Source organism: Rhinopithecus bieti, unplaced genomic scaffold, assembly GCF_001698545.2.
Source record: "Rhinopithecus bieti isolate Rb0 unplaced genomic scaffold, ASM169854v2 scaffold_7580, whole genome shotgun sequence".
NCBI lineage: Eukaryota > Metazoa > Chordata > Mammalia > Primates > Cercopithecidae > Rhinopithecus > Rhinopithecus bieti.
In genome coordinates this window covers 1,518,350-1,528,178 of record NW_016805470.1, presented here as the reverse complement: position 1 = coordinate 1,528,178, position 9,829 = coordinate 1,518,350, and the positions used below count along the sequence as shown (strand labels likewise).

Below are 9,829 nucleotides of genomic sequence, written 5' to 3'. Positions count from 1 at the left end.
CTTGAGCCACCGCGCCCGGCCAGAGCTCACTGTAGCCTTAAACTCCTGGGGTCAAGCCATACTCCTGAGTAACTGGGACTATGGACACATGCCACCATGCCCAGCTAATATTTTAAAAATTTTTTGTAGGCTGGGCACGGTGACTCACACCTGTAATCCCAGCACTTTGGGAGGCCAAGACAGGTGGATCACGAGGTCAAGAGATCGAGACCATCCTGGCTAATGCGGTGAAACCCTGTCTCTACTAAAAATACAAAAAATTAGCCGGGCGTGGTGGCAGGCGCCTGTAGTCCCAGCTATTCAGGAGGCTGAGGCAGGAGAATGGCGTGAACCCGGGAGGAGGAGCTTGCAGTGAGCCGAGATCTCACTACTGCACTCCAGCCTGGGCGACGTGCAAGATTCCGTCTCAAAAAACAATTTTTTTTTTTTTTTGTAGAGGTGGCATCTCACTTTGTTGCCCGGGCTGGTCTCAAATTTCTGGCCTTAAGCAATCCTCCTGCCTTGGTCTCCCAAAGTACTTGGATCACAGGTGTGAGCCCTTGTGCCCAGCCTATTTATACCCCACATTGTTCCAAAATTATTTTAAGCTACCTTTCATATTATACTCTGTTACATAAAAATAAATAATTCAGGTAGGGAGGAATGTGAGGGATGGGCCACAGATTTTATTCGGAGCTTTCTAGCCGCCAGAGTCAAGAAGGAATGTGATCCATCTTCATACCATAAAATATTGAATTGCTTGCGATAAACATCTCTTCTAGTACTAAGACCAAAGAGAAAATTTTCTTATGGGTCTCCAAGAGAAGATACCATATAGAACAGACAATGATCATTTGGTCCACTAAACAAAACAGTAACTGACTTTATAGAGCTGTTTCTTGTTGAAGTTCCTTGTCACACAGTGCCAGTGAGCAGCTTTGTGAAGAGTATTTGCAGGGGGTGGTGAGGTTGGTGATGGTTGTGGCTGGGATGAACATGAGGATAGGCTGGTGCACTGGTCTGAGGGTCAGCTCAATGGAGTGGTATATTTTAGAGATTATGGTTCTCACCTGATATGTTCTGCTACCCTGGTGTTCTATGAATCTTCACAAGTTGGCCACTGAATTTTTATCAATGTGTTACATTTATTTTTGCAACTGGTGAGGATCAAAACTGCTAAGAAATCTGTCAGATAGTGGTGTGTGGGATAAGATCTGCAGCAGCCACGAGGAGTGCCAAGCAAGAGGCAAGAAAAGCCACTTAGACCAGCACCAAGGAGTGTGTAACGGGGGCTGGAATGAACTCTGTTCTGTAAATGTTCCCTCAACTTACATTTTGATGAGTGCTGTGGAGAGCAGGTAGTCTGTGTTTGGTCAGGGTTAGGTCCATATGCTTTTGTAGTTGACTGGGGTAGTTGACAGTCCCTGAGGCAGGTGGAGAAGCCTCATGAGCTGAGATGCTTGAACAGAAGGCTGACTCACTTCCACACAGAGGTGGGAAGAAGTAGCTAAGGGCATACCAAGATTTTCCTTAACTTCAGGTCTGATCTAACACATGTTGGAAAGGGCAGTCAAGGTTTCCACATCTCTATGTCATAGAGCATAATAGCCACATTTTAGTCTAGAAGAACTCTTATTTTCTTTTACTTTATTTTATTTTTTGAAACAGGGTCTCACTGTCACTCAGGCTGGAGTACAGTAGTAGCACAGTCATAGCTCAGTGTAACCTTGCACTCCTGGCCTCAAGTGATCCTCTTGCCTCTGCCTCCCAAGTAGCTAGTACTAGAAGTGTGCACCACCACACCTAACTAATCTTTTATTTTTTTGTAGAGACGGGGTCTTGCTGTGTTGCCCAAGCTGATCTCAAACTCCTGGGCTCACGTGATCCTCTCACCTTAACCTCCCAAAGTGTTCGGTTTATAGGTGTGAGCCACTCTGCCTGGCTTTGTTTTTTCTTGACTGTCTGTCAGGGCCAAGAGGGGAAGAGGAAACTGCCTGGGACAGTGAAAAGAAAACCCTCTCAAGTCCTAGAGCCCCCTAACCTCAGCCATCTGCTGGCGGCCAGCGCCGTTCTGCATTTGCCTGTCTCTAGTGTCATCATCTGTGTCAGTAGTGTATTGTCTGCTTTCCTTTGGCATCCTAGGCTTGCTTTTCCCAGGAGGAATGTTTTATTTCATTGGCTTGGCTGTATATTTATTTTAATGGTTCTATATTCAATTAAAGTGAATGGCTTAATTTTACTTTTAAAACAAACTGACAGGAAGCTACTGTGCTAGTTGGGCAGGGAAGCTGGGGGAAATGCTGCTGTAAATGAGTTCTGGTGTCCTGCCTTAAAATAAATAACTGTAGGGGTTCTGAGGATATTTGCAGACACAATGCATCAGATACGTCATTCATTTTTACTTATTGTGGAGAACACGAAAGGTATCAGAAGTCTGGAGACATTGTTAATATAATCTTTCAGAAAAGGAATTGTAGAAACTTTAGTCCATGTGGATTCCAGGCCAGATTGTAAAATTCTCTGGCAAAGCAAAGGTGTGTGTGCCTCAAAGTGGGAAGCACTAGGAGTTTCAACACAGGCTCACAAAGAACAGGAGACTTTAGGCCAAGGGCTTTCTACCCCATGAGATTCATGTTACTTCTATCACGATGAACTTAAAGCCAAATAGTATAACCTACCTATGTACACACGCTAATGTGTGTAGGTCCACACACACATACACACCCTTCCCCCACCACACACAGAATGCCCTAACAGTACTGTAAAGGAAAAAGTTTTAGGTATGATAATAAAATTTATTCTCATGTATAAATGTTTGGGTGTGACCATATTAGAAGGCATAAAGAAATATTCGGAAGCTTCTACCATCATGCAGGAGCATGTGGAATGCAGAGTGCTACAAATGCAGACTGACTGAGGTGGAGAGCTTTGCTCTCGGTGATGTGATTTTCAGAAATGGTGGGCATCTCTTGGTAAAGGTCTGAACAAAACCAAGTATGATCTTCCTTTGGCTTACATGGAAGTTCCCATCCTAGGAAATTTAGCATATATGAAAACCATGTTTAAAAATACTTTGTGTTTATATGTAAAACTGAGTTAGGGGCTAAGCTGAGATAATATACATTTACAAGGCCCATGACAGATCTTCACTGTGCAGCAACTGTCCACTCAAATGTTGCAGGACGCTCAGTATGCCTGGCTCCCGCAAGTGGCTCCTACTGATTATGACAGCAAAAGGGGCCCAGAGGGTGACCCTGTCCCTGTCGGGCTAACAGAATTTTTCATGGCCATGACTGTCAGGGAGAAAAGCATAAATGGCTCGCTGGCCTCACCAAGGAGTTGAGTTCCACTGGAGAGGTCTGCCACTGGGAGGGGTGTTTTCAGTGGCTTCCCTGCTTCTCTACGGAGTTACCATTAAAATGACTGCTTGCATTGGATCGTTAGTTGTCCTTTTTTTTTTTTTTGAGGCGGACTTTTGCTCTTGTTGCCCAGGCTGGAGTGCAGTAGCACAATCTCGGCTCACTACAACCTCCACCTCCCGGGTTCAAGTGATTATCCTGCCTCGGCCTCCCAAGTAGTTGGGATTACAGGTGCCCGCCACCGTGCCCAGCTGCTTTTTGTATTTTTAGTAGAGATGGAGTTTCCCCATGTTGGCCAGGCTGCTTTTGAACTCCTGACCTCAGGTGATCTGCCTGCCTCGGTCTCCCAAAGTGCTGGGATTACAGGTATGAGCCACCCACCGCGCCCGGCCTAGATGTCCTTTTAACGTGCTTTTCAACCCTAATAATTTCTGTCTTTCTTTTCCTTCCTTTCTTCCCTCCCTCTCTCTCTTCCCTCCCTCTCTCTCTTTCCTCCCTCTCTCTCTTCCCTCCCTCTCTCTCTCCCTCTCTTCCCTCCCTCTCTTCCCTCCCTCTCTCTCTTCCCTCCCTCTCTCTCTTCTCTCCCTCTCTCTTCCCTCCCTCTCTCTCTCTCTTCCCTCCCTCTCTCTCTTCCCTCCCTCTCTCTTCCCTCCCTCTTTCTCCCTCTCTCTCTTCCCTCCCTCTCTCATCCTTCCTTCTCTCTCTTCCCGTCCCTCTCCCTACTCTCCCTCGCCCCGCTTCCCTCCCTCCGCTCTTTCCCTTTTTCTTTCTGCTCCCTCCAACTTCCCTTCCTTCCTTCTGGTTCTTCCTTTTTTCTTGCTTTTCTTTCTTTTCTCCTTCCTTTTTTTTTTTTTTTTTTTTTTTGAGATGGCATGTCCTTGTCGTTCAGGGTCGCCCCAGGCTGGGAGTGCAGTGGCGCGATCTTGGCCTCCCTGCGAAGCTCCGCAGCCTCCTGGGTCATGCCAGTTCTCCTGCCTCAGCCTCCCGAGTAGCTGGGACTACAGGTGCCCGCTGCCACGCCTGGCTAATTTTTTGCATTTTTAGTAAAGACAGGGTTTCACTGTGTTAGCCAGGATGGTCTCGATCTCCTGACCTCGTGATCCGCCCGCCTCAGCCTCCCAAAGTGCTGGGATTACAGGTGTGAGCCACCACACCCGGCCTCTTCTTTTCTTTTTTCCTTTGAGATAGGGCCTCACTCGGTCACCCAGGCTGGAATGCAGTGGTGTGATCATAGCTCATTGCAGCTTTGAACTCCTGAGCTCAAGTGATCCTCCCACCTCAGCCTCCCAAATAGTTGTGACTACAGGTGCATATCAGACATAGCAAGACCCCTACAACTTTTTGTTTTAGAGATGGGTCTCTACAACAAGACCAGCTATGTTTCCCAGGCTGGTGTTGAACTTCGGGGCTCAAGCAGTCCTACCACCTCAGCCTCCCAAATTGTTGGGATTACAGGCATGAGCCACCACACCCGGCCTCTAATAAATTTTCTATTTCTTAATGATGTTTTTGACTCATTGTTTTCATTTTAATAAGAAAACATAATTGCATTGACAAGTATTAAATGACAAGGATGCTTACCACCACTACAATTATTTTTTGTGACCCTTTCCATTCTGAACACTCTGTCCTTTCTCTGAGCTCAGCTACTTTTGCCACTCCCTTCCTGTGGCCACCCCCAGCACAGCTGATGGGCCTTGCCTCCATTGGATCTTTGGAACAGCTGTTGGCCAGAGAACTGGCAGTCTTTGCTAACCTGTTGAGCCTGCCATAGAAGTCTTCTCTATAATTTTTCAATGACTGATTTTTCCCCAACATCATGTATAGGATATAAGGAAAGTGAATATAGACTGTTGAGAGCGTGTGTGTTCAAGTTTTTGTTGCTATCCTGTTTGATTCTCTTAAGAATCAACTTCTGAAAATTTAGAATTGAATTTTACATTTTCTAATACTTAGTTTTATTTCTTATTTAAGGCTGCTTCTGATGCTTGGAAGCTATCCTCTCAGCCACAAAGATGGTAATAAATCTTTGCCTCCCACAGTTCAGACCAAGAATTCACTGCAACAAGGTAAACAAAACAAATATATATACATAAATATATGCTATCTTTGTCATGTGTTTCATCATTTCCTGCCTTATGTGTGTGGATTTGATTCAGGCTTACTGCACTTTTGCCCTTGTTACTTTAGATTCCATCAGATGGTATTTAGGTAAGCATGGGGCAGGCTCACCTCTGGAATCACACAGCGCCATGATGAGGTGAGCTGTGACTCATTTTGTGCAGGGTCCTCTTCACTGTGCTCTTTGTTCTTTGATGATCAATCTCAAGTCTTGTCAAAGTCATAGCAAAGGTAGAAATACTTTCTCTCCCCCGCAGTTCTCTCCCCAGATACTGTTTTGAAGGCAGTTTTGGTTGGATTGGGCAGGATTTTGTTGCTTGCTTTTTTTTGGGCGGGGGGAGGGCAAGGAAGTGAGGAATATGGGGTCTTACCATGTTGCCCAGGCCTATCTAACTCCTGGGCTAATGGGATCCTCCTGTCTCAGCTTCCCAAGTAGCTGGAACTACAGGTGTGTGCCAACATACCCAGCTAAGTTGCTCGTATTTTTAAGGTTGGGCAATACTTGGGGACATGGTTGCCCTTGGCCTTTGATCTGATCTTGGGTGCCTGCAGAAAAATCTGGGACAATTCAGTTTAATAGAGGAAATTTTAAAACGAGGAACCTCAGGCTTAAGCGTTTTCTTACAAGCGACAAATTGTCTTCATTTGGATCATTGTATCTTGCTTTTTTAATTAAATCTAGATATCAGCTGATGGTTATGAAGTAGAAAATCTCATCTCTGAAGATCTCACAAAGAGAAGTCATGGTTTCAGGACAGAGTATTTCATTAAGCCACCAGTCTATGTGACAGTTTCATTTCCCTTTAATGTGGAAATCTGTAGGATCAACATAGACCTCACACCTGGGGGAGGTCAGAACGTCACCGGCCTGGAAATGTACACATCTGCCTCATCTAGCAGAGTGTCTTGGAATACTCCCCAGTGCCGGACCCTGGGCCCAGCTGAGCCATCTGTCCCAGACAAGGAGGCGTTCACCTTGGTAGGCAAAGTCTTACTGAAAAACCAGAGCCAAGTGGTGTTTAGCCACAGGGGCTTCAAGGCCAGGCCCCCTTTTGGCCCGATGGAAGCCACACTCCCCTCCCCTGCTGTTGTGGCCCAGGAGCTCTGGAATAAAGGGGCTCTTTCCCTTAGCCATGTGGCCCACCTAAGGATCTGTATCACCCATGTGACAGGCGGCGGTATCCCTTGTATCAAGCGGTTAGAAGTGTGGGGTCAGCCGGCCAAGACCTGCTCCCAGGAGGTGATAGACAGCATCCTGTTGGTCGCCTCAGAGAACCTGCCTCAGGATGTGGCTCTGCAGGCCCCAACCTTGCCCATGGAAAGTGACTGTGACCCCGGGGACCAGTCTGAGAGCCAGCAGGCCCCCTCCAGCCTGCAGAAGCTGACCGAGATCATTCAGGATGTGCCTGAGGAGTTCCTGGATCCCATCACCCTGGAGATCATGCCTTGTCCCATGCTGCTGCCCTCAGGCAAGGTCATTGACCAGAGCACGCTGGAGAAATGTAACCGCAGTGAAGCCACATGGGGCCGAGTGCCCAGTGACCCTTTCACGGGGGTAGCTTTTACTCCACACTCTCAGCCCCTGCCTCACCCCTCCCTCAAGGCCCGGATTGACCATTTCCTGCTCCAGCACTCCATCCCTGGCTGCCACCTGCTTGGGAGAGCACAGACGGCATTGGCAGTGATCCCTTCTTCCATTGTTCTGCCCTCTCAGAAAAGGAAGATAGAGCAGGCTGAACATGTCCCAGACAGTAACCTTGGTATAAATGCTTCTGGTTTTTCTGCCACAAGCCCTTTGGTCTTACCCACTACCTCAGAGCACACTGCTAAGAAAATGAAAGCCACCAATGAACCCAGCCTGACACACATGGACTGTTCGACAGGTAATTCAGCATCCTGTGTCTGTGGCCAGGCTCATCCATCTCCTTCCCAAGAGCTCTCGCTCTGCTGCCCTTTGCTTTGTGCTTGGCCAGTTTACATTCCCAAGGCTGTGCCTGTGCTGCCTCCTTCCCGTTTCCCATCCTGGGGCCCCTCAGCTTTGTCTTCAGATTAGGGACAACCTGGAGCCTTGGAGGGGTTCCATGTGTTCTCGTCTATTCTCGTCTGTTCCGAAGCTTCAGTCTGCATGTTTCGCTCCTCTGCTGGTGATGGTCCCATGGGCACTATTGCTTCCTTGGGGTCCCTTTATGTGCCCTGGCCTGGTCAACAGTTTTTCCTGGGTTTGAAGCCTCTGGTCAGAGCTGCTGGAAGGAGAGATGCCAGTCGCTCAAAGCAGAGTATGTCTTCTGGTGCCTTCTTTGTGTTACTCATGCATCAGTGGGCTCCTCTTGGTGTTGTTTCTGTCACAGAGGTACAAGGATACATTGCATGGAGGTTCTCCGCGCCCCTCCACCCCTGCCACCATGTGGCATGAGGACACAGAAAAGGAAAAAGGACTAGGTTTGTGGGCCTTCCTTTCAGGAGAGGGTTACTGAAGAGAAAAGCCACACTGAAGAAGGTGTACTCGGCAAATGTGTGGACAAATTGCAACATTTTCTTTGTATTTCTTTTCTGTTGTTTTTTCTGTTTTTCTTCTTTATTGCATTTGGCAGGATCCACCAGGTAAAATTGCAACATTCTTTTTTTTTTGAGATGGAGTCTGGCTCTGTTGCCCAGGCTGGAGTGCAGTGGCCGGATCTCGGCTCACTGCAAACAAACTCCACCTTCTGGGTTCATGCCATTCTCCTGCCTCAGACTCCCGAGAAGCTGGGACTACAGGTGCCCGCCACCATGCCCGGCTAATTTTTTGTATTTTTAGTAGAGACGGGGTTTCACCATGTTAGCCAGGATGGTCTTGATCTCCTGACCTCGTGATCTACCTGCCTTGGCCTCCCAAAGTGCTGGGATTACAGGCATGAGCCACTGCGCCCGGCTTCTATTTTTTTTTTTTTTTTTGAGATGTCTCGTCACCAGACTGGAGTGCAGTAGCGTGATGTCGGCTCACTGCAACCTCCGCCTCCCAGGTTCAAGAGATTCTCCTGCCTCAGCCTCTGGAGTAGCTGGGATTACAGGCATGTGCCACCAGGCCCAGCTAATTTTCATATTTTTAGTAGAGAAGGGGTTTCACCATGGTGCCCAGGATGGTCTCGATCTGTTAACCTCGTGATCTGCCTGCCTCGGCCTCCTAAAGTGCTGGGTTCTGTGAGTCACTGCGCCCAGCCTGCAACATTCTTGTGTATGAGATTTAAGGATCGTGGCTTCCTGCCTCTTCCCTGGGGTGTTGCCAGTGATTTCTGGGGCCAGTGATGCTGCTGTCACCTGAGGTGAGTAGCCCTGGTTCACTGGTGACCTCTGCAGCTGAACGTGTTCAGTGTGAATGCCTCAGCATAAGCCAGATGTTGGATCTTAGGCTGAGATAGATGTTTTTTTGTTGTTGAGATGGAGTCTCACTCTGTTACCCAGGCTGGAGTGCAATGGTGCGATCTCAGCTCACTGCAACCTCCACCTCCCAGCTTCAAGCAATTCTCCTGCCTCAGCCTCCCGAGTAGCTGGGATTACAGGCATGTACCACCACACTGGCTAATTTTTTGTATATTTAGTAGAGACAGGGTTTCACCAGGTTGGTCTCGAACTCGACCTCAGGTGATTCACCCACCTTGGCCTCCCAAAGTGCTGGGATTACAGACATGAGCCACCGCGCCTGGCCTGAGATAGATGTTTTTATCATATTAAAGAAGTATTGGTTATCTATTGCTAGGTAATAAATTACCCCAAAACTTACTGGCTTACAGCAACAAACATTCATTGTCTCATAACTTCTGTGAGTCACAAATCCCAGCATAACTTGGCTGAATTCTCTGCTTCAGGGTCTCCCATGGCTGCCATCAAACTGGTGACCGAGGCTGTGGTCATCTCAAGGATCAACTGGGGAAGCATTTACTTCTAGTCTCACCTGCATGATTGTTGCAAGATTCAGCTCATTGATGCATCGTTGGACTGAGGCCTCACTTGCTGGTTGGCTGTTGGCCAAAGGCTGCCTTCAGTTCTTTGCCACATGGGCCTCTCCATAGGGCAGTGCACTGTGTGGCAGCTGTGCATTCTAGAGAGAGTGCACAGATGAGGGAAATCCATCTTTTAGAATGTAATATTGAAAGTCGCACTCCTCACTTCTATTGTATTCTTATTTTTCCCAAGGTATTTGTTAATTGCTTATTTATAATATCAAGAGAAATGATTTCTTACCCTCCATCTTCATATTTCTTACTTCGAGAACACAGATCAGTGACAAACTTCTGTGTAATTCAACCCAAAGAATTCCTTCTTTCCTTCCTTCCCTCCCTCCTTCCTTCCTTCCTTCCTTCCTTCCTTCCTTCCTTGCTTCCTTCTTTCTT

The 9,829-nt window shown here is 47.5% G+C and overlaps 1 protein-coding gene and 1 long non-coding RNA gene across 5 annotated transcripts in view; one reads left to right on the top strand and one right to left on the bottom strand.

Annotated features, from left to right (window-relative positions):
* The window catches only part of UBOX5 (U-box domain containing 5), a 55,244-nt gene that overhangs the window by 33,723 nt on the left and 11,692 nt on the right, over positions 1-9,829 (top strand). For 3 of the 4 annotated variants that reach the window (XM_017872591.1, XM_017872590.1, XM_017872589.1), the window contains exons 2-3: positions 5,313-5,407; positions 6,142-7,342. In XM_017872591.1, coding sequence (XP_017728080.1) covers positions 5,354-5,407; positions 6,142-7,342 — 1,255 coding nt within the window. In that variant the 5' untranslated portion in view covers positions 5,313-5,353. Of the gene's footprint in view, positions 1-5,312; positions 5,408-5,528; positions 5,599-6,141; positions 7,343-9,829 lie in introns of those variants that run through there. The other variant, XM_017872592.1, reaches the window with a different exon arrangement.
* LOC108530002 (uncharacterized) overlaps positions 9,300-9,829 on the bottom strand; it is a 15,248-nt gene continuing 14,718 nt past the window's right edge. Inside the window, exon 2 of the long non-coding RNA XR_001885737.1 lies at positions 9,300-9,537. This is a non-coding gene — a long non-coding RNA (uncharacterized LOC108530002). The remainder of the gene's footprint in view (positions 9,538-9,829) is intronic.